This window comes from Pteropus vampyrus, unplaced genomic scaffold (assembly GCF_000151845.1).
Source record: "Pteropus vampyrus isolate Shadow unplaced genomic scaffold, Pvam_2.0 Scaffold236, whole genome shotgun sequence".
Classification (NCBI taxonomy): domain Eukaryota; kingdom Metazoa; phylum Chordata; class Mammalia; order Chiroptera; family Pteropodidae; genus Pteropus; species Pteropus vampyrus.
The window spans coordinates 404325-429465 of record NW_011889017.1 but is presented as its reverse complement, the minus strand read 5'-3'; the positions used below and the strand labels follow the sequence as shown (position 1 = coordinate 429465).

General features: G+C 35.9%; 2 protein-coding genes across 6 annotated transcripts; one reads left to right on the top strand and one right to left on the bottom strand.

Annotated features, from left to right (window-relative positions):
* Window positions 1–92: 92 nt before the first annotated feature.
* On the bottom strand, window positions 93–15273 carry ABHD13 (abhydrolase domain containing 13). Its single transcript, XM_011373924.2, has 2 exons — window positions 15002–15273; window positions 93–2132 (listed from the first exon to the last, which is right to left on the bottom strand). The coding sequence occupies exon 2, from the start codon at window positions 2110–2112 to the stop codon at window positions 1099–1101; it is 1014 nt and encodes a 337-aa protein (XP_011372226.1). The 5' UTR covers window positions 2113–2132; window positions 15002–15273; the 3' UTR covers window positions 93–1098.
* A 131-nt stretch (window positions 15274–15404) lies between these two features.
* On the top strand, window positions 15405–24664 carry LIG4 (DNA ligase 4). Of its 5 annotated transcripts, none has more exons than XM_011373921.2 (3): window positions 15405–15527; window positions 15970–16072; window positions 21047–24664. In XM_011373921.2, exon 3 carries the CDS (start codon window positions 21075–21077, stop codon window positions 23808–23810), a length of 2736 nt encoding a protein of 911 aa, XP_011372223.1. In that variant the 5' UTR covers window positions 15405–15527; window positions 15970–16072; window positions 21047–21074; the 3' UTR covers window positions 23811–24664. The 5 variants fall into 5 exon arrangements, with proteins under 5 accessions (XP_011372223.1, XP_011372221.1, XP_023375537.1 ...); XM_023519768.1 differs by lacking the exons at window positions 15405–15527; window positions 15970–16072 and adding exons at window positions 16954–17023; window positions 17202–17325 and having other exon boundaries at window positions 21127–24664; XM_011373919.2 differs by lacking the exons at window positions 15405–15527; window positions 15970–16072 and adding an exon at window positions 16924–17023.
* The last annotated feature ends 477 nt before the right edge of the window (window positions 24665–25141 follow it).

Below are 25141 nucleotides of genomic sequence, written 5' to 3'. Positions count from 1 at the left end.
CCTACATTCCTACATGTAGAAAAGAAGACTTCCTAAAATTGTCTTGTGATGCAGGTCTACTTAACTGAATCATTAAACCAAAGAACATAGTCTTTTTGCTTGTTTTTGTAACTTTTATTTTGAGAGTGTCCAATAAAGGATATCTTGGCTTTCATGGATTAGATACTGGGATTTAGAAATCAAATGTGGGAATTTCTGTAAAACAATATGTACAATTATGTAATGATAAGGCTTCCTAATTTAATTCTTAAGTTCTAATCTTCATTATGACTGCCATTATTCACCTGTAGAATTATGAAATTGATAGAAGCTAAAATTCTCTTTGCCACCAAAATTACGAATGTTAAAAAGTTCAAATATGCACATCAAAGCTGCAGTAAAATTCTAAATTTCTATTTTTACATGCCACGATCCAGCTGTACCTAACAAAACATGGTGCATTTATATTGGAAAGTGGGGTCCCATTTATTTGTAAAAAAAAAAAAGCTGGATCTCAGCATTCACCAGAGCAAAATTCAATGGCAACCTGCACACAGGCTTCAATTTCACTTCTTGCCAAAAACAAAATAGTTTACATAAAAATAGATATAACCCAAGTTACCATATACATCGGTCTACGACCAGTGCTATTTACATTAAAAACATTGCATTGCATAATTCAAGGAATAAAATATCATCATGCATTTCATTTTAAGGTGAAAAACGCAGTTATAGAACTAAGTTTGCTTAGCATGATTGTCCCAATATTTACTAAAGAATATCCAAAAGTTTCTCGTTTACATCCTGCCTTCCACAGGCAACCATTAATCTAAGTATCACATAGAGTATACTTTAGCAACGAGAAACTTTTAAATATATTATACTGGCACATTAAACTGAAGACATGGATACATAATCACATTGAAAGGTTTAAAATATACGAAATAATCCCAAGAATTATAGTTTTTCAAATGTAAAAAACTATTTGGATCATCTTAAAGGAGAGTAGAAGTCCTTTTAAAGTTTAATGTCACTCTTCAGACAAGTACAGACATAGCATACTTATAGAAAGGAACATTATCATTCTGCACAAAATACAGTACTTCAAAAAGAAAAACATTATATAATTGTTACATTAGATGAAGTTTTTGCCATTTCTTCAGGAGAATGACTCTTTATTACTTCTTTGATGAACTGTTCAAGGGCAGTGAAGTAGCCCTGGCATTGCCATGTGTCATTATGAGTTCCATCAGGAAAAATGGCTAATCTCTTAGTCCGAGATGGGGAGAGTTCATAAAGTTGCTTCATCATTACTGGTGGAATTAACTGGTCCGAGAGGCCAGAGATGAAAAGAGAAGGCATTCTGCACTGAGAGATTTTTCTGTAGGACAAAAATTTATTTTTGTAGCACCATAAAGGAAGGTAACGCATTGGAAAGAATGAAAATAAAGTGCTGGCCATATGCGGTATGCTTAAAAATGTATTCTCCACCATAATGGCTGAAATCCTATGTGAATTTTCAGAAGCCAAATGAATAGCCACTGCTCCTCCCAAGGAACGGCCAAAAAGAAAAATTTTTGTTTTGTCAAGGTCAGGTCTAGTCATCACATAGTCTAACACAGCTTCAGAATCTAAGTAGAGTCCTTCTTCACTTGCTTCTCCTTCGCTTTTTCCAAATCCTCGATAATCAACAAGCAAAAGATTAACTTTGAGGTTAACCAACATAAGCAATGCATTTGGTAACCTGTGACCTATGTTGCCTGCATTCCCATGAAAATAAATTATAGTTGGGGAATAGGGCGAACTGTCTCCAGTGTATCTTATCAAAATAAGATTTAGACGCACTCCATCTTTGGTTCTGATGAAAATATTTTCATGTGGAATACCAGTGGGCATGGGAACATAAAGGCGTGAAGAAGATGGCTGTTCTGGAAAATAAAGCAATACATCCTGGAATTTATACAGAATACCTGCTATTGATATGAATATTAACAAAAGTAAGATAATGCCTCCATATAGATGAAAAGTCACTATTAATGGTAAAAGAGAAATACGGCAGAGAGCCCAAGACCACGAAGCCAAGGCTATTAGCCATCTTTCAACAAAGTTCCACAGCATCCAGGACTTTTCCATTGTAGCACTCTGTAAGTGTCCTAAAGAGAAAGAAAGAGACATGAACAGTCGTTCAAAATACATCTGTTATTTTCACATTAGAGCCATGACATAAAAATTTATGGTAGTAGGGTGAATCCTTGGATGCCTCCATCCATCTATCCATACACAAAAATAACTGTTCTAATTACCTTTTTCCCTTCTGTTGCCAAATCTTCTTTCTCCCTCCAGTGCTATATTTATGAAACACAAATAGTCATCAAATTATATTCATTTTTTAAAAGTGCTTATTTATGCCAGGTACTTTCATTCATGTACTCTCTTTGATTTGATAGAAAAATAAGTTGATACCATATTCCCAGTTTCTTATATGAGGGAACAGGAGAGCTCAGGGGCATAAGTGGATTAGCTGTGTTTTCATTTTTTTTCTGATAAGTTCCCAAAAGTGAAACTGCTGGATGATATTATAGTTCTATTTTTAATTTTTTGAGGAACCACCATACTGTTTTTCATAGTGGCTGTACCAATTTACTTTTACATTCCCAACAGTGCACAGGGGTTTCCTTTCTCCGCATCCTCGCCAACACTTATTTCTTGTCTTTTTGATACTTGTCATTTTAACAGGTCTGAGGTATCTCATTGCATTTCCGATTAGTGATGTTGAGGAGTTTTTTCATAGACCTGTCTTCTTTGGGAAAATGTCTATTCCAAACTTTCACCTATTTTTAATCGGATTTTTTAAAAAGTTTTTGCGCTGTGTGAATTCTTTATGTATTCTGGATATTAAAACCTTACCAGATAGTTGACTTGTAAATGTTTTCTCCTATTCAAAGGTAGACTTTTCATTCTGTTGATGGTTTCCTTTACTGTGCAGAAATTTTTAGTATGATGTAGTTCCACTTGTCTATTTTTGCTTTTGTTGCCTTTGCTTTTGGTGTCAGATTAAAAAAAATCATTGCCAAGACCAATATCAAGGAGCTTACCACCTATGTTTTCTTCTAGTTTTGTGGTTTCAGGTCTACATTAAAGCCTTTAATACATTTTGCGTTAATTTTTGTGTATGTAAGACAGTAATCCAGTTTCCCAATATGATTTATTTAAGAGACTGTCCTTTCCCATTATATTCTTGGCTCCTTTGTTGTAACTTAATAGACCATTTATGTGTGAGTTTATTTCTGGGCTCTCTATTCTGCTCTACTGATTTATGTGCTTGTTTTTATGCCAATTCAATACTGTTTTGATCACTATGGCTTTGTAGTACAGTTTAAAGCCAGGGAGTATGATGCCTTTGTTTTCTTTTTTCAAGACTGCTTTGGCTAATTTGGGTCTTTTGTGATTCTTCAGAAATTTTAGGATTATTTGTTCTATTTCTGTGAAAATTACCATTGGAATTTTGATAGAAATTGCACCAAACCTGTAAATTGCTTTGGGTATATGGACATTTTATCAATATTAATTCTTCCAATTCATGAACATGGAATAGCCTTCCATTTATTTGTATTTTCTTCAATTTCCTTCATTAATGTCTTATAGTTTTCAATATACTGGTCTTTTACTTCTTTGGTTAAATTTATTCCCAGGTATTTTCTTTCTTTTTGATGGAACTGTAATGAGATTGTTTTCTTAATTTCTCTTTCCGTTAGTGTGTTATCAGTGTACAGAAACACAACAGATTTTTCAATATTAATTTTGTACCCTACAGCCGCTTTACTGAGCTAGGCAAGTTGAGGGAAATTTTTATTAAAGAGGTAGTTAACAGAGTCTATTCTTTCAAGACCAATCTGATATTCTCAATTTTCTTTTTCACAGTATAGAAAAAATGATTTACACAAACTAAGATAAGACTAAAATATTTTCCTTTCTATCTGTGGGTTTTCACACTAAACTCAAAACATAATTTAAATTAACCACTAGTTTCTAATGTTGTATTATATTTAAGAAAAAGTTCAATTTGTCTTTCGCATCTAAAAAGAAATTTCAGATTGCTAGTTTCATAAAATATGCAAAATCTATTACACAGTCCTTATTGCAATTTTATACGAGTGAGTCAACATCGATTGCTATGAGGTATTGATAAGGCCATAAATACTAGGGGTATAAGTATGAAACAAAGAAACAGAAATTCTATTTGAGAACCAGAGATTAATGAAGAAAATGACTTGCTGGACAGAAATCTTTAAAAACATTGCTGAAAAATATACCTGATAAGAAGAAAATACAGAAGAAAAGCTATCAAAAGTCAATTTTTATCCATAAAAAAGTTTATATATGTTGTTTTAAGGCAAGAGGTAAGAGATGTTATAATTTTTATTGTATGGTAGTCATCTACTTACATATTTACCAAGTTTTAAAAGATATTAAATTCTCTTACTAATAAAATTATCATAAGTAAGTTACTCTTAAATTAAAAGATTGTTAATGACTGATTTTTAAAACTGTACTGAATGTCATAAGCTAATAAATATTAGCTTTAAACATTAAAAAACATAAACTCAAGTTAAATTAGATTGGCTATAAAGATGATTTAATATACTTTTTACCATTATTTCACTAAATATATTTACTATTTCATGAAACATATTTTCAAATTTGAAATCATATTCAAATGACTGAACATAAACTACACAGCATTTTTCTGAAGTTTCTCCGAAATCAACACTGCCACCCAGTTGTAGCAAGTTTTATTACAATGGCACTATGTTAAGCTAGAGAAAAGCAGGTGTATGAAAATGAAAATCCCAGTTTAAGAACTACAGATGCAATACCTGAAAACTCAGACCTGGTTAAAAACCAGATTGAAAGAGGCTGCACTACAGTAGCCAAGTAAACCAACTGCAGGGAATACTAAGTAACTATTTCAGGTCAATGACAAAGGCCCTTCACAGTCTATGACTGCTATTTATCAACAGCTTAAATTACACAGGGCTACTCTATATTCCTTCATGGTGGTGGATAAATCTTAACAACACATCTGATCACTTAAATTTTACGTCTAACATTTACTTAATTTTATTTTTTTAAGTATAGACAATATCTGAATGATTTTCTTTTGTACCCAGAAGTTGAACTGGGGAAATATGAAAACACACTGGCATTAACCTAAACAATAAGATAAAAGATTTTTTTGTGTAATGATTAGGATTAACAAGGTTTGGGATATAAAATACAAGCATACCAGAGCACTGTACTATTTGGAAAATAAGATACCATTTAAGACATTTCTCTAGTGAAAAATTTTACTGTATTTCCATAGTTAGGCCAATCATTTATGAGAGGTATCAGAGAGATGAGTAACTCAAACATCAGGTATTTGGCGATATAGTAGGAAAAAATCCTAAAATTCCATCAGCCTTAAAGTCTTCTCTACCATATATTTGTGGAATAATCTTGGGTTTAACATTTATTTCCAGTCTCACTTGTTTTTCAGTAGAATTCGAAGTTAAAAATGCCTATATATAAAGCTGATCTGCATTATTAAATAAAATTTTTAAAAGCATTTATAAATACTATAGATATAGTAAACTTATTTGTTTTTGTGTCTAGTATTTCTGGCTGTACTACTCCATTCTTAATTGTGCTCTGCTCAAATTAACAACATCAGAATTTACCACACACCTGTAAGAAAAGAAAAAAATCTAGAAATTAGATAAAGGCATGGCAAAGCACTTCTGTAGTCTAGATAACCAAGAGTGAATTAACTCCACTTTCAAACTAAAGTTCTTATAAAAAAACTACTGCAACACCAGATAAAACAGAAAGCTCCTAATACAAGAACAAAGCATGTTTTAAAATTCAAATCACACACATGCTCACACAAACCCATGTAGATTAAATCTATATAGTTAAAATTTTTTCAATTATGCAAACTTTGAAAAATTATCTTTTAAAAAAGTAGCCTCTTTAATTTCCAACTTCAACATATAATATCAAATTTAATTCTATCAGGCCAGGATTTGTATTTCTCTTTTTCACTACTGAATGCATACTGGGTAGTATGCTACTCTACCTAACTATGTTATGTAGAGTAGCATACTACTCTACATAACTATGCTGAGCACTGGACATATGTTTAAGAGTGGACATCAGAAAAATTACATATGAGTCCATTACTGGTTAAGAAAAATAGTGATTAAATTTGCAGTTTTCCACAAAGCATTCTTGAAAAATCACCTTAACTAAATGACTTTGTGATAAACATAATTTTACAATGGCTTGTAACGGACTTATTTTTCTGCTCCCTAGTCTATATCATATCTCCTCATACTCTTAAAGACACTGGAACAAGCAAACTTAATGTAAGATTCTTTATTTACTAAATTTGCTGAAACTACCAGCAAAGTACAATTACTGGAGCCATCTGCTGAGACGTACAAATAACTTTACATAGACCCAAATGTTATGATAGTCAATATAAATGAATACTGCCTCTAATAGTCCACTGCAAATTCTACAGCTACCAATATACAAATTTTCCATTTATTTTGTCAATAAAGTGTAAGTAAACAGTTAACAAAACCTTTTTTCTCCATAAAAAAAATTGCCTCTGGCTAACCTTCTAGCATGGTTTCCCTGGAAACCTCAAAAAGGTGGGATGTCAGCTGTTTCTAAGAAACATTTTGTGTGGTAAATCTGACCACTATTGGTGAGCTAAGTCTGGACTGAGCAGTGAGCAGGGCTATACATACCAAGAATGAAGTATAAAGAGTGGTGTTTCTGCATGGGATATATAATCTGTACCTGGACACTGTGCCCATGTGCTGTTATAAAAGATATTGTTTCCTGTGGAGAATGAAGCAGCCAAGTCAGGTAGGTGGTGGCCACCCATGTGTCTCCTTTCCAGTAGCCTGAATTATCACTTGGGAACAATATACCTCATGCTTATATGCTGGGTTTTCTATTACATATCTTCCAATAAAGCAGAGAGGCTGGGGTCAGGTATGGTCTATTAGGTCTTGTGAGTGAGAATGTCCAGCTGAACCCAAGACCACTGCTGCTGGTCATGCAGAACAAGCAAGGTGACTAGTTACCCCTTAAAGTACATCCCATGAAGCAAAATATTTATGAAATGTGTTGCCAGAAGAGATCGATTATTTATTTGCCAGGTTATTTTGCATGCCGAAGTGCATGTGCTGATAACATCTTATCATCATAAACAATCAGAGTAATGGTGAGTTTAATATACTCAAAGTGGAATCAAAGTTTATACCACTTAGAAGGGTTGCTTAGAGGGAAAGAACATTAGATCTATGGAGATGGTATCTTAGTCAACCAGTATCTTCTCATTTCTCATGCTGCTTCTGCATATGTGTTTAACCTTGTGTCTACATTTAAATAAATATATTACCATTACTCAATTCTGCCTTTGCCGTGTTACCACACCAGCTCTCACGTCAAAGGTCTCTAAAACCTGTCTCTGTGGCTTTAACCACCCTCAGTAACTCCTTAATTACTTACTGAGAATCTGATCTCTGAGCTCTCATAATGATCACTTACAAAAAGCAAACCTCACTTCCTAATAAATCCAAAGGTTTCTTCTCAATTCACACTGCAACACCATACACATAAGTGGCACGAAACACTGATTCTTCCTTGGCTTCTGATATCCTCAAATCGCTGTGTTTCTCCTGATCTACCACTAAATTTAGGCACTTTTCAAGGTCCTCTCCCCTTATCTTCTTTTCCTCAATGATATCATTCTTTTACATGGCTCCAACTATCACAGTTGTACATGAATTATTCCCATTCTGTCTACTCCATCTACAACCTTGATTTATCTGTTCCTTGAGTACCTAATGCTTCATCGATATCTCAAACTTATCCAAAACTAAAACACATCCTCTTCCTTACCTAATGTTTTGTATGCTTTATGTTAAGTATGAACATAAAAAACCATGTGAAAACAAATGTATTTTTAAAAAACATAGGTTTGTTATATATTGATTCTGGGTCTCAATATATAACAAACTAAAATTTAATGATGTGCTATAGCATCAAAAATTAGGCACATTATTTTAACACACACAGGTCTTACATTTGAATGAAGTCAACCTTAAAATTAGTGTTTGTGCTTTTTATTGAAGTGGTTAGAGATGTCACGTTGATATCAGTAAGCACTTCTCATGAAATAATCTACTAAAAGCATGATGAATTTTTATTATAATGTATAAAGTAGATATAATTACAATTGTTTTCCTTTAAAAATAATGGTTTTGAAGTATTAGCAACATCCTGATACACTATGTAAGTATTTTGATCATATGAATGCAACACACAGATCTAGTGATATCATCTTGGGAATTTTATGGTCCTCATTAACGCGTTTTGATCACCTTTAGTGCTACTACATATGCTTCCTGTCTTTAAATATTAGCCCATTATGACTATATAATAAACAATTTAAGACTAAAACTAAGTACAATTTAAAACTGTTAAGCTGTCAGAACCACCATGTTGACAAGTGTTAGCTGAGTAATAAGTCAATTGAGAGATGGACACACTCATCTCAATTAATCACTTCATATATGTACTTGGAGGACTGCAAATGGTTACATTTCTACAGAAAAATATTCTATAAACATATGATTTAAAAAAAACCTGAGATCAATACCAAGGTTATGTCCAGCTACAATGAGTCCTCAGAACATAACCACCAAGTCCCCAGGGAGTTCTCAAACCCAACTTGGACCACTGACATGGTGCCACAGTTGGCTTTCCAGCCTCAATAGATTACAATGCATCCTCCCATACTATTTAAAGATTAAAGACAATGCCACAAATATGTGTGAATACCTGCTATGTGAATCATAGTGCCTAGGTACTATAGACTATTTAAAGATTATAAATGCACAGTTCTTGTTCTTAAGTAGCTCATGATCTACTCAGGAAAGACATGGACATATATAATTGTATGTGTCTAACATACGTTATTTAATTATAGATGACACAAAGAAAATCCAAGAGATCACACTTTCCCTTAAATATAGCAAAAGGAAAATAAAAGCTTAACTATGTGTCCTTTACAACATAAGTTTAATAATTTCTGGATTTCATCATGCTTGATTACTCATAGAAACCGACTGGAAATTTATGCGAACTTTTTAAAAACAGGACAAAGTACAACTCCAAGGTTAAGAATTTCTTTTACTTTCCACAAAACAGTTGCCTATGACACTTATTTTTATTCATTCACACAATTATTCACGGGAACTAGAAGTATTCAAGCATAATTTAAATAAATACTTGGCAAGGACAGTGTGGGAGAAATTAGAGCAGTTGAACTGCATGAACTTTAAGGTCCTTATTAAACCTGGATCATTCTATGCCAGTGGTTCTCAAAGACTGGAGACTTCTAGGGCCTCCCCAATCTCTTTCAAGGGGTTTTCAAGATCAATATTATAATTACACTAAAATGCTATTTGTCTTTTCACTGTTTGACACTTGCACTGATGGTGCAAAACTAGTGATGGGATTTATTGCAGTGTATGCTGGAGCCTTAGCAAGAATGGTAGTAGCACCAAAATGTAGAAATCATTGTATTCTTTATCACCATCAGCTCCTGGAAAGAAGCAGCAGGGGTAGAAATCAGTTTTATTTAAGAATGTCATTGAAGCAGTTAAAATTATTAATTATTATTTCAACCAATGAGTACACATCTTTTAAACATTTTGTGTGACAAGTATTTGACAAAATGGGGAGGACACGGAAAGCACTAGGTGCTATATAATGAAATATCTTTTGAGTCATGAGCTGAGCTAGCTGCTTTTTAGGTAGCACCATTTTTACTTAAAAAGACAATTGACAAACTGGTTATTTATATTTAGTGGTTTAGCAGGCATTTTCTGGAAAATTAATGAAGTTGCCAATAGCTTCCCGGACTTAGAGATTTTTCAGATAGCATCATCACGGTGATATTAACAAGTGAGGTTTCTGATAACCTATTAAATGCGTCAACATTTGGAAGAACCTGCTCGACAAGACAAATTAAGAAATTTTCTAAAAGCATGTTACAAAATCAAGCATGGGTAAAAAATTCATTATAAGATAAACCAATAGATTTTAATGTAAAAGAGACAAAAAGTTCTTTATATAAGTTTCAGATGCCACAATGCAACTGACCTTTAAGAAACTACCACCTTTTGAATATTATAGTATCAAAGAATATCCACAATTATCTGAAAAGACTATAAAAATATTTCTTCCTTTACAACTACAAATTTGTGTGAACCCGATTTTCTTCATATATTTCACCTAAACCTACTGTATGAGAATGCAGAAACATGAAAATCTGCCTGTCTTCTATTAAGCAGACATTAAAGATATTTACAAAAATGTAAAACAATGCCATAATCCTTGCTCATTTTTTCCCCAAAGACAGTTGCTTTGCATAAAACATGCTATTATGTTAATATGTAATGGACTTTTTACTGCTATTTTGAAATGACAAAGTTATGTCTTCTATGAACTCCCAGTTTTAATTTCTAAGACAATAAATATCTCTAGGTATAGTTCACATATACAAAAACTCTTTGGAGTCCTCAATAATTTTTAAACATGTAAAGGGGTTCTGAAAACAAAAAGGTTGATAACCACTGCTCTATACTAACTATATAACCTTGTCTTCCTTTCCCAGAGACTTGTTCCTTCAAATTATGCATAATGTACTACATTAAATCTTTTGTGCATTATAATCTATACAGGTTACTAAAGTTTGTTAGATGCTGGAACAGAACTAGCTATAATAAAAACCTAACATTTTTCAGGTTCCCAAAGATCATAAACGTTAAGACAGATAACAAACTTTGAATGAGGATCTTTCAGCCTGGGCTAGGGCCTGAGTGAGGCTTTTACCCAGTGAGTGCTGCTTCCTATATTCTCAGATCACTAACCAAGTCCACATTTAAATGTGGTATGACCCATTTTGAATGGGTATCTGTGCATCTCACATGTTTACTTTGGATCTGAATTTCTACCTTTGTTAAACAAAGAGGTTACCCGAATAACCTCTTAAGGTCTCACATATTTTACAGGCCATAGAAAAATGAAAGGTAGAGTTGGAAAACAAGCATTTGATAAATAATATTGCCTTTACCAACTACTACACTAAAAGGTTGGTGGCCTGGTTATGTGATTTTTTTAACAGTAATTGAAAAGTTAGTGAGAGATGTAAATATGCACCCAAGATTAAAAACGGGTCTCTATAAATCTCTGTTGCACGGATGTAGTAATTTTGTGTTTCAGTTGAGGTTTGTAAAATATTTTATTCATCATACATTTTCGGTCTCCTTCCCAGACCACTATTATCAAAGCAATATATTTTTAAAGAGCACACAGTTAAAGTTGTAGAAAATAACTTTGGCTAAACAATCTTTATGTGTAACAGGCATAGTATGTTTTAGGAGTGTGTAATTAATGAGAGGGGAGAAAGAAAAGCCAAGAAATAAATATACTAGGAACTCTCATGCGTTTCCATGAACTCAGCAGTGTTTTCTTTTGCTTTGTTAATGGAACTCAGGTTATTCTCTCCAATAAGAAATAAATGACAAACAGTACATTAAAGATTAATTCCAAGTCTAGAGTAACAACGACTCTCAACTTCCTCCTTGCCAATGAATTTTATAGCTCTTCCACTGATGTTGGTATTCACTTTACCCAGCAATATTTCATCCAAAACTAAAAATAAAGAATAACAATTTAAATATATCAAGAACTAAAACTCAAACTACAGAAATGGAAACATTTTAACTGTTATTGCCCCACTAACTAGCAAAGTAAATCAGACAAATAAGTTTTCAATCACAAATTATATTTTAATGAAGGTCAGAAATGTCTCATCAAAATATGTAAATGTTAATTATTCTAATTATTTTTTAATTGCAAAAGTTTACACTGTTTTGCAGTGTATACTGATTTACTGATTCTGCCAACTGTATAGGTGAAATCTTTTTTTACCTATACGTGCATTAAATAAGCATTCCCCCAAAACAATTTGACGAAAGGTTAACTAATTATAAATAAAATAAAAAATATCCTAAGTCATAAGGTAACTACTATTTCAAAGGCCCTTACGTCCACCTCAAATTGATAATTTTAGGAATGGCTTGTTTAAAAATAAAAACCGCTTATACATTAAAAAATATACCCACAAGTGACAGAAAAATGTGTAGGTTTCAAGTGAAGACTGCAAAAAATGGAAAACAAATTCATGTGTCATTGCTAACATCTATATCACAGGAAGAATGAGTATCCCATGGTGCTCATTAAGGACTCTGGGAGAATTCACAGCTTCCAAACATTTCAAGTAATATAGAACTCAGATTCAGCATTCCTACACAAATATATCTTTTTTTCTACTAAGCACTGGGAAGTTAAGAAACCATGCCAGCTGCATAACTGAAACGGAAACACAAAAAACTGCTATCAGTGTGCTGGAGACACCACAGAATGAATTATCTATTTCCCTAATGGTTATCCACATGTCATTAATAATGAAACAGTGTGTATTAACAGTCCTATGGGACAAATGAACAATAACTGCCTATGGAAATGTTGGATAGTAATTGAATAGTTCAGAGCATTTTAAACTGGAATTTAAATCTGCTTGAGCAGATATGTCGAACATTATACTAGGCAGCAATGTAGTAGCACTTCTGTGCTTTCCCTTCCACTTGAAGAATGGAAGACTTGGCAAATATTGGAAGCCAATCACAATTTATTCTAAGATTATAAATATCTATAAGAAAAAAATGGTAAAAAAAAATCTACAAGGCTGAAAATGCTAAACAGATGTTAGAATTAAGACTGATAATGAAATTCAGGAAGTTTCCCTCTTAAAAAGGAGTAATTTTATAGTTTACTGTAAATGAGATAGATGAAACTTAGAATTTATTTTCTTATAAAGTCAATGTGACAGAAAAAGTAAGACTCTCAGCCCAGCTCATAAACGCATGAATTCTAGTTCATGTTCTGGAAATACTACACCTTTGCAATTCCAATACAATGTACTGCTGAAGGAGTTAACACCTATATGAAACAGTAACATAAAATGTAATACTTTATTAGAAGTCTATCATCTGAGGGAAAAAAATCTTAGTAATTTTAAGAACTAGAATCTCCTTTAGGTATATTCTTTAGGTGTAAAAAGAGTATGTAAGAATCTCGGACATTGTTGAGGTGAATAAACAAGAATTAGATTTTAGAATCTCTCAGTTCTAAATTAATGAAAAACAGAGAAACGGAAATAAATTCCCCTGAGATAGAAGAGAGCAGAGATCATAGAAAAATGTTAGGTTGAACAGTTCCCTATACCCACGGTTAAATCACATTGTTAATCCAGGACAACTTGGTTAATAAATCCTCAGAGAGCAAGAGGCCTGAGGTGTGCCCAAGAAGGCTGGTGGTGTTTGTACAGATATTCATAAACTTGCCTGCTTCCAACATTCCAAATTAATTTTCAATGGGAGGCAATGTGGTGCAGTGGAGAGTGTTTTGGGACTCGGTCTGTTAATAGCTAGGTGGCTTTGCCAACTCACTTATCCTCTCTAAGTATATGTTTCTTCATATGTAAAAGGGGGATGAAACGTAATTGAAAAACTGCTGAGGTCAAATGTAATACACAATATTAATAAATGCAGTTACTTTCAAAGGACAAAATTTAGGGTATTTTATTATCTGTTACAGCAAAGTGAAAGTAAGTACAATTAGAAGTTCTGTTAGATTTGGATTAAATAATATATAAGATCTCTGGATAAAAACCGAGTATTTGCACATAGGAACTAATTAGGGCAATGGCTTCTTTTCTGTTAAAACCCAGCTCAGGTACCAGCTCCTTCAGAAAGCATTCCTTGGACCTCTACTCCCTACTGCCAACCATTCCATATTCTGTAGTTTGTACAAATTAATGAGATGGCACTTATAGTGTAACTCATCTGCTTTACATAGACTGCGTTTCTTGGTAACAATGACTTCATCTCATTTCAACTCTTATTTTTAGTAGATAGCAGTGTGTGGCACATAGTAAGTCTCTATAACAGTTACTGATTTGGGGCAGTCGACGTCTTAGGATAATTATTAAATAACACGATGGACAAACACGAATTCTAATTAAGTGGTATAAAATTTAAGCTTTCAGGAAACGATATGTGATTAATCCAAGCATGCACAAATAAGTATTAATCCATGCTGAAAGAAACCAGAAGATCGATGAAAATCAAACATCAAAACTTAAAGCCATATCCTCTTCTGTATTTCTATTCAGCTACTATTGCATAGTAAACATGTAAAAGCTGATGAATAAAAGACGTCCTTGATTATGAGACCTTGCGTAATAATAATAATGCATTTTGCAGAAAATAAATGCTGACAAAAATCCAGAGCCAAACTGACAAATTGTATGGGAGTGTTCTTGTGCTGTTTCTTAAACACTCAAAACTTCCTGCCATGAAATTCGCAGGTCTAAATCTGTTAGTGACGTGAATGGATCAGGGCTACTTTATTCCTCAGATCTAGGAGCTGGGATTTTTCACTTTTCACCTGTGCGGGGGCGAGCGGGGGTGGGATGGGATGATTTGCTACGTATTGGTTTGTACACGTTACTGGAAATACCACTGACATATGATTCTAAGTTACGTTCTAGGCACCAGTCCCAACAGGGCACCAGAGGGCCTTCGGTAAACCGCGCGCCTCAGTTTCCACCATGGGCGTTCGTTTGGTTTTCTCCCCCGCGCTAGCAAAGCTGCGGAATGGACTCCTTTCTGCGGCCGGGGCGGCGAGACTTGGGTCTCGCACGGCCCTAGGCGCGCAGCCCCGCACTCCCGGGGAGGTGGTTCGGGACCAGGACACCGGAGAGGCCCCCGCCGGACGTCCCCCGCGACCCCACTGGAGGGAGCGGACTCCGCGGATCCACACCACTTACTTAGATCTGCTCGCAAGCTGCGCAGTCCGTCGCGAACACGCAACCCAGCGCCGCGCAGCAGCGTCCCGCCGTGCCGCTTCCGTCGCTCCTCATCGTCCTCTTCCAGCAGAAGAGCCACCGCTGTTGCCACAGTCTAGCTCGGAGATCCTGCGGCGCCGGTCTCGACTCCTCTACTTCCGGCCCAAACTCGGTGTCGCCAGCAAATGCCACGGCCGGCTCCCACATCACCTGCTCTCCACCTTTCTCCCAGTAGTGGGAACCCGGTCCCCCATCCTGGGCATGCGCAGAAACCGCGGTCTGGGGAGTCCCCCGCAACGGTGGCCGAGACAGACAAAACAGGTCCGTTCCGGGCCGCAGGATTTCGCGTCATTCTGGTGGGCTCGATTGACTGCGCTGCGGTGAGCTATCTTGCTGCCTTTTCGCCCTCGGGGCACTGTGAGGACTCCTTCCCCAAGTCCGAAGCTTCTGTGGCGAGACCTCGGAGTCCACCAGATGTCTCTGCTGGATGCAGTTCTTATAGAAGAAAGTGCGTCTGCCTTATAGAATTGTTAGGGGTATGGGAATGAGTTCTTGTACTTTAAAGCTTTACCATTACTTTTTTTTTTAAGTCTTCTCCCAGCACAGCCGTCTCTTACTGTGTCAGAGTGGACCATCGCGGGCAGATGCAGGTTTTGTGAGGCCTGAACCTTGGAAGATGTAGAGGGTCATTTTAAAGAAAAATAATGCAAAATTATTTTTTGCAAATTTTGCAAAAGCACAGGAGTATGGGAACATTGCTAGGGCTACTCTCAGTGGCCTCGAAAATGGGCCCTTGAAGCTGGAGCTTCATTAGCTTCATTATCAACTTCTGCCTCACTGAATTGTACTGGGTTGCTTATTTACAGATACATGTCCCACCCTCCCCCCACCCCCCACTCCCCACCACCATTTGGTCATTCTTTATTCTCCGTACTGTTTTATATACGCAGAACTTGCTGATTTCTGCTACCAGATGGAAAGCCCCGGATCAAAGCCAAGACTTATGATGAAAGCTTCCCGTTGTTGATCACCTAATAAGGGCCATGGACTAAGGTAGACTGCTTACATAAATTAATAATCACAGCAACGCTAGAAGATACTTAATGAAAACACCTTGATTCCCTTTGAACCAAATATTAGAAAGGCTAAAAGAAAGTATTGGTAGAAATCAACAGCTCCTGAAACATAAGAATTGGTTTTGTTTTCACCTCTCAATCCTGTATACCTAGGGAAACTACTATAGTAGGTGCTCAATCAAGTTTGCCTAATAACTAACTCCTTGCACAGATCTGGTCATGCAACAGTTTATGTCTATATTATGAATTATATATTATGTGTTATTATGAATTGTTATTTTTGTGTTGCGGTAACACATATCCAAGTTGTACCATCATGAAAAACAAATAGCAACGGACAGCCTTAGACAATATCGCAAAAGCCAATTTTTCCATTTAAATAACATGTTTGGGGAGGGAAGATGCCCTCTTCGACCCGTGCTTTCACAAACAACCAGTAAGACGAGTATTGGTACCACTGTTTACATACAGGGAACTGAACTGAAAAGCTGTCACTTGCTAATGAGCGGGCTAAGCAGAGAGCGAGATCAGGCTCATAGTCTAAGTAAGGAGCCAATGTACAAAGTGTTCTTGGGTCTCGCTCAGCGACGAAATCCACTCATGAGTCAACCTCTTGCAAAAAGCACCTGCTGCTTTGGGACGGTATCTGGAGCCATGTTTTTAGACATACTGCTACGTGAGCTCCCTCAGGCTCTTTGCAGCCTAGCAAGGTGGGCGGTCATCCTGGTACTCCTGCGCACTTTATTCTTATGACGTCACGGCTTCACTAGCACAAAGTGGAACTGCGCCTGCGCACAGCATTTTCATAACGTCACGGCCTCCCCCCGCCCCCAAGTGAGGAGTGCGCCTGCGCCAGGAGCCGCTGGTATAACCGGTTGCTCGCGTTCCAGCTTCAAGTTGGGTGGCTGTGCGTATGGCTTCGCGTCAGGTAGGCGTTTTATAGAGCGGTCCGGCCCAGGAGGGGCCTCGGAGTCCACCGAGGGAGTCAGAGGTGAAGTTTGGGCAGCCCTGGGTGACCAAAGCAGAAAGGAGTGATATCGCGTCTTCTCAGTATGGCAAATGCTTATTTTCTTAAAAGTTTTTATTTCTAACCAAAAAATTATTAGTTCATCCGCCCACTGGATCCACATGGGAGGGGTACGGAGCACTTCGAAGACCGCGCTGCGTTAGGAACCAGGTCTTTGGTTCGGGCGCTTGAACTAGACCCGCACCCCTGGGACGTGGGACAAGGTAACTAGAATTTATCCTGCGCTTTTCTCTCAAGACCGTGTTGGTTGCTTTAATTGCATACGTTCCGATTCTGAGTGCCCTACCCACTCTTCAGTGGGGACCTTCGGGCTCAGAGAGGTAATAAGTTTTGCCCAGGGTCAGATTCATTCATGGTCCGTTGAAGATTTTGTTTGGGGGCACAGGCATGTGTAGACCTCTCCACTGATTTGGCAGGTGGAGTTAGGAGAGACTGTAGGCTTGGAGAGAATTACCTTATTTCTCTTCTTATATATCTTGTCCAGGTGGCACGAAGGAAACTTCAATTATACCAGTCACTTTCCAATAAAATAGACACATCTCTCATATTCACAACCTTGCTAGTGTGTTTTGTGTCACTTTAGGACAATGCCAGCAGCACTTGAATGGATGATGCGTCATTATTGTGTACTAATTACTGGTATTCATTCTCTTGAAAGCTTTCCTTATCAAAAAGTAAAGTGTCTCCTTCCTTTCTTATCTGCTTAGTGTTTTTGCAATATTTATATTTTAAACGTTGCTTGGATCAACAAGCATTATAGTACTAAAATTGATAAAAGACTTTACTAAATGCCAGGTACTATGTTAAGCACCTTATATAAATTATCTGATGTCATTCTCATCTTAATTTCTAGTTTTTAACCCGATTTTACACTTAAGGAAACTGAATCTTAGAGAAGTTAAGTAGTTGCTCTATATCACATAGCTATTGTTAGAGTCTACAATTGAACTCAGATTTATTGGATTCTAGAGCCTGAGCTCTGACCACAAACTTCCTTGTTTTGTTTTTGTTTTTGTTTTTTTTCACAAATTGGAAGTATCAGCTAAAATAACTCTAGAATCCAGAAAATAAAATTACAGAGCATGTAAAAAAGCAGTGGAAAGCCTAATATTTCCCCTTGATACAATTTTAAAAATTCAAAAATATTTAAGTCTATTCATTTTATACTAATTTTGGAATCTTTGTTATCTATATAGCAGTTTCACAATGCATGTGTATCTATACCCATAACTAGATTTCAACATTAGTTAAAATAATTTGAGTCTTTGCCTTTGGACTTGAGGGAAACTTTGAGCTCATGTAAAATCTACAGATAGATTGGAAACTATACCAATACTTGAATATTTAAACAAGTATTTCTTCACATACTTCATTTTACATATACATAAATTGTAAATACGACATATGCCATAAGGTACTGGCTTGAGGGAGAATGTTTTGAGAGGACAGTGAAAATACATAACCAGGTGGTACAGTCAGTTATGCAAATGAGACACAGCAAAGGGAAGCAGTTACTAAATTCAAAGATAAAAGTCTCAGTCAGGAATGTAGTGTCATGAGCTTATCTCTTGGTCTAACTGACTAAATAGAAGTTAGATTTTTTGTCAGGAATTAGACTGAAAAGTGTGGCTTTTTTCCCCTATAGGCCAGCAAATGGCTATTGTGAATCTTTCCCAGTGCAGTTATAGCTGCTGAATGTTTTTAACCAGACTGAATACAGCCCATTGTGTGTGTGTGTGTGTGTGTGTGTCTGCGTGTCTGCGTGTCTGCGTGTCTGCGTTTGTCTGTCCTGTCTTTCCCTAATGTGCTTTCCAAGGAACTCAACTCTAGGTATTTAGTAATTCGTTCAACAAACCTGTCTCCCCAGGCACTAGTGGTAGAAATTGCAACATGATTTCTGACTTCTAGAGACTGACAGTTTAGTAAATGTGGTACAGTAATTAGCCATTCAATTTCTTGTACTAGAGACTAGATAATGTAGTCTTGTACTAATAGTGTATGTGATTGTTTTTGTTTGCTGAGTTAGGGAATTTCTGGTCTCTGCATTATAGTAGATTCCCTTTTGAAAAGTTAGTCTATTTTAGTGTTACATAATTTAAACCATATTAAAATAGCTCTGATACCTTGTAGATTATAATAGAACTTGCATGAATATATAAAACTTCAAAAAAATTTCACACTTGTGGTGACTGATTTAAGAAATTTTCTAGACCCCAGCCCAGCAAGGTACTTGTTAGATGTCACTGGTGTCAATGCAGTACCAACAGGAATCCTCAGTTTGGGGTGCAGTGAAGAAGGAAACTTTATTCAGTGCAAGTAGCTCCATCAATGATACAGCCCAGTTAAAAAGAAGTATGGCTATGAAATAGCTCTGGGGCAAGGCCCCTCTCCCACCAGACTAACCTGTCCTGATGTCTTTGATGGTTCACCATCAGCAGTTCAGTCTTGGGTAGAAAGGGAAAGTGCACTCTTTATGCCATTGGCAGCCGACTTATTTAAACAGTAGTCCCTGCCCCTGGTCCCTGATTGGCTCATCCTCATGTAAATGAGAACTTCAAATCCTTGCAGTTTGATTGGTCCAATAAGCACTGTCCTGATTGGTTAGAATGAAGCCATTCTGATTGGTTGGTAAAATGCTGATGGGCATATAACTGAGCAGCTCCTACTGGATGGGGAAAGCCTAGGTTCTGTTGGTTGAAATACAATTCCAGGAACTTTTTTATAAGGAAGGGCTGGCTCAGATATCAAGAGCACGGTGCAGGCAGGCAGTTCTTTGCAGACTTCTCACTGAAGTGCAATTTGCAGGAGAGGTCCCTATGTAGTAATGGCTGCTAGGCTCAGTTTTTTAAATTTGAGCTCAGTTAGCCACTGAGAGCCCTTCTTAGTAGGTATCTTCTCTTTCAGAGTGCACATTTTAGATGATACTTAAGTGAAAAATGACATTTTGCTGTTTTTATATTTGTTAAAGCTCAGCATTTTATAATTACTTCCCATCATATCCCTTTTTCTTTACAAGATGTATGATTTCTTAAGACATAAGAAACATACCATATTTGCCCATGGTATAGTGCCTGGTTCATATGTAGTCAGTGAATGGTGGTGGTGGCTGGTGGGAGGTAACTGGCATGGGATTATAAACAAAAGAAAAGCATACTAATGAATTTAAATTTATGAAACTGTAACTAACTCTAATAAAATAGAGTTAAAAGAGGTCAAGTGAGGATTTCATGGAGAGAGTATTTTGATTTGGATTCTGAATTCCAGAGTGATTTGGCTACCGGTGAAGAACTAAACATAGACATAAGCTTTGTTTGTCTGGAGGAAGAAGATACCTATTTTTTTGTGTATGAAGAGCTCTATCTATGTAGGAGTTCATATTTCCTACAAGGCCAAATTTTAATTAGTGACCTAGTGATTTTTAGAAAACATCTGTTTTAAGAAGTTTGGTTCTAAAAAAAAAGTTTGGTTTTAGTGCTGTATCTGACAGAAAAAGAGGAGAAAAATAAAGAAAAACCTTACCTCAGAAGCCCAGAAGTATAGTGAATTGAACCATATTTGTTGTTTTTTGTTGTTATCATTATTATCAATCATCTTTGGCATTATGTGCCAAATAAGGAATGGAATAATTAGTTTCAATAGAAATTGTAATTTAGAGGAAAACAGAATTAAATGATTAATTTTACTATTCTAAATATGGGGAATAGGACTAGTGGTACTTTTGATCATAAATACTAAATAGAGTAGAAGTAAAATAGTTCATTATTATTAAATATAGAGATTTAAAAGAGACATTATTTATAGAATTTAAAGCATTGATCTATTTTCATTTAGCAAACATTATGAACCAGGTATTCTATGTAAGGTCTTTACATTAAATATATAGTTGAGTTTTATCTTTTAAAGTTGCTCTTTTTGTTTTATTAGTTAAACGAGAGGATTCATCATCGCTTCCATGGCTGCCTCACCAACTTCACAAACTGTTGCATCTCACGTTCCTTTTGCAGATTTATGTTCAACTTTAGAACGAATACAGAGAAGTAAAGGACGTGCAGAAAAAATTAGATACTTCAGGGAATTTTTAGATTCTTGGAGAAAATTTCATGATGCCCTTCATAAGAACCAAAAAAATGTCACAGACTCTTTTTACCCAGCAATGAGACTTATTCTTCCTCAGCTAGAAAGAGAGAGAATGGCCTATGGAATCAAAGAAACTATGCTTGCTAAGCTTTATATTGAATTGCTCAATTTACCTAGAGAAGGAAAAGATGCTCTTAAACTTTTAAATTACAGAACACCTACTGGAACTCGTGGAGATGCTGGAGACTTTGCCATGATTGCATACTTTGTATTGAAACCAAGATGTTTACAGAAAGGAAGTTTAAGCATACAGCAAGTAAATGACATTTTAGACTCAGTTGCCAGCAATAATTCTTCCAAAAGAAAAGACCTAATAAAGAAGAGTCTTCTTCAGTTTATAACTCAGAGTTCAGCACTTGAACAAAAGTGGCTTATACGGATGATAATAAAGGACTTAAGACTTGGTTTTAGTGAGCAAACTGTATTTTCTGTTTTTCATAATGATGCTGCTGAGTTGCATAATGTCACCACAGATCTGGAAAAAGTCTGTAGACAACTGCATGATCCTTCAGTAGGACTCAGTGATATTTCTATCACTTTATTCTCTGCCTTTAAACCAATGCTAGCTGCAATAGCAGATATTGAACGAATTGAGAAGGACATGAAAAACCAGAGTTTCTACATCGAAACCAAGCTAGATGGTGAGCGAATGCAAATGCATAAAGATGGGGATATATACGAATACTTCTCCCGAAATGGATATAAATATACAGAACAGTTTGGTGCTTCTCCACAGGAAGGTTCCCTTACACCATTTGTTCATAACGCATTCAAAACAGATATACAAGTCTGTATCCTTGATGGTGAGATGATGGCCTATAATCCTAATACACAGACTTTTATGCAAAAGGGGAATAAGTTTGATATCAAAAGAATGGTTGAAGATTCTGATCTGCAAACTTGTTACTGTGTTTTTGATGTATTGATGGTCAATAATAAAAAGCTAGGACATGAGACCCTGAGAAAGAGGTATGAAATTCTTACTAGTATTATTACACCAATACCAGGTAGAATAGAAATAGTACAGAAAACACAGGCTCATACTAAGAAAGAAGTAATTGATGCTCTGAATGAAGCAATAGATAAGAGAGAAGAGGGAATCATGGTAAAACATCCTCTATCCATTTATAAGCCGGACAAAAGAGGTGAAGGATGGTTAAAAATTAAACCAGAGTATGTAAGTGGACTGATGGATGAACTGGATGTCATAATTGTCGGGGGCTATTGGGGTAAAGGTTCACGGGGTGGAATGATGTCTCATTTTTTGTGTGCTGTAACAGAGAAGCCTCCTTCTGGTGAAAAACCATCAGTGTTTCATACTCTCTGTCGTGTTGGCTCAGGTTACACCATGAAAGAACTGTATGATCTGGGCTTGAAATTAGCCAAATATTGGAAGCCTTTTCATAAAAAAGCTCCACCACGTAGCATTGTATGTGGAACAGAGAAGCCGGAAGTGTACATTGAACCTTGTAATTCTGTCATTGTTCAGATTAAAGCGACAGAGATTGTTCCCAGTGATATGTATAAAACTGGCTGTACTTTGCGTTTTCCTCGAATTGAAAAGATAAGAGAAGACAAAGAGTGGCGTGAATGTATGACTCTGGATGACTTAGAACAACTTCGAGGGAAAGCATCTGGAAAGCTTGCATCTAAACACTTTTACGTAGGTGGCGATGATGAACCACAAGAAAAAAAGCGGAAAGCTGCCCCAAAGACTAAGAAAGTTATTGGAATAATCGAACATTTAAAAGCACCTAACCTTTCTAATGTAAACAAAGTTTCCAGTATATTTGAAGATGTAGAGTTTTGTGTTATGAGTGGAACTGAGAGCTGTCCAAAGCTTGATCTGGAGAACAGAATTGCAGAACTTGGTGGTTATATAGTACAAAACCCAGGCCCAGACACATACTGTATTATTGCAGGGTCTGAGAACATTAGAGTGAAAAACATAATTTCTTCAAATAAACATGATGTTGTCAAGCCTGAGTGGCTGTTAGAATGTTTTAACACCAAAAGCTGTGTGCCATGGCAGCCTCGCTTTATGATCCATATGTGCCCATCAACAAAAAAACATTTTGCCCGTGAATATGATTGTTATGGTGATAGTTATTTTATTGATACAGATTTGAATCAACTGAAGGAAGTATTCTCAGGAATTAAAAATTCTAGTGAACAGACTCCTAAAGAAATGGCTTCTGTGATTGCTGATTTAGAATATCGATATTCCTGGGAGTGCTCTCCCCTCAGTATGTTTCGACACTACGCCATTTATTTAGACTTGTATACTGTTATTAATGACCTGAGTACCGAAATTGAGGGAACAAGATTAGCTTTTACAGCCTTAGAGCTTCGATTTCATGGAGCAAAAGTTGTTTCTTGTTTAGCTGAGGGAGTGTCTCATGTAATCGTTGGGGAGGATCATAGTCGTGTTGTAGATTTTAAAGCTTTCCGAAGAACTCTTAAGATAAAGTTTAAAATTCTGCAAGACGGTTGGGTAACTGATTCAATAGACAAATGTGAGTTACAGGAGGAAAAACAATATTTGGTTTAAAGCTAGTTTTTCTAGTGAAGAAAGCCTCCGATTTGGCTGACTCCTTGCAACAGGTGCTAATGATAAAATATTAAAGTTCATTTTTATCTTAAAATCTATGCTCAAACAGTATTTGTATATATAGGAAAACAATAATTTTAACTTTTGAGATAGAAAAAAACACTGAATGGCCCAAAGCCAAGAAAGGAAAAATTCTTTTAGCAGTGTAGTATTTGATGATTTTTATCATCAAGATGAAATAAACAATTTAAAGAAAAAGTGTTTACATAATCTCTATAGGAATCTAGACTCTTGACTCAGATATTAATAAAATACATGTGGAAGCTTTTAGAGTCATAGTATTGACCTAAACAGGATTTTCTGAAGTCAAATCAAAATTTTAATAGTAGTTTTTATCTAATAAAAGCATTGTAAGAAAAAGAATTGTTAAAATCGCACTTGTAAAATTGGGCCTTTTAAATTGAAGGCTGAAATTCTTTTAAATGTGAAATGTAAACAAGTTTATTTTTTAAAGTTAAGGTCAAGCTCATGAATATGGCCTTGTTAATAATGTAGTTAGCTAAATTAGGGGACGTGGAATGAGTCTTAATTGTCTAAATATTTAGATCAGTTTGATTTAAAAAAAAACACTTGAGGTTTTAAAAAACTTGGCCTACATTTAACTTTTTTCTAAACTAAAGTATGTTTTAAAGAAAGTGTTTTTATGTGAATTTGTATTCCAGTATAAATAATATTCACAGTGATTTTCCTAGATACAATCTATTGAATAGATGTCAAAATGGCATGTGTGTTTTAACTTTCATTACAGAGAAGTAACTTGCTTTGACTTTTAATAAAGATATTCATGAAATATATAGACCTCTGGATTATTTCGAAGTAATCTTAGATCACATAATTTCATCTACAAATATTCCCTGTAGAACTCTTGATTTTTCAAACAAACTTACTGTCTTTTCCAGTGTCCCCCTTCTCATTAAACTACGTTCTATTCACTCAGCTGCTCAAGCCAAAGACAGAGTCCTTGACTTCATCTCTTCTCACACCTCTAGAGCATAGCAAATCTTGTTGGAAAGAGCTTCCAAATACATTGGGAATATGACCTCTCACCTCTCTTACCATAGTTTCCACCCCTATTATTCATTGGGCTGCTTTCCTAGCTTCCTAACAGGGCTTCCTCCTTGTGCTCGTAACTCCACCACTGTGTGTTCTCCATAACAAAATTTTTACTTTTAAAGATGCAAGTCAGGTCATGTTACTCCCCTAGTCGAAATTAGTGACTCTCCACCCTTTATAACTTCCAAAGTCTTCAACGTGGTCTGTTGAAGATGGAT

Excerpts from the sequence above, each read along its gene's own strand:
- ABHD13 (XM_011373924.2), bottom strand. The coding sequence starts at position 2,112 with ATGGAAAAGTCCTGGATGCTGTGGAACTTTGTTGAAAGATGGCTAATA.
- LIG4 (XM_023519768.1), top strand. Across the intron at positions 17,326-21,126 it reads CCCCTGGGACGTGGGACAAG|ATTTATGTTCAACTTTAGAA; the intron begins GTAACTAGAATT and ends TTCCTTTTGCAG.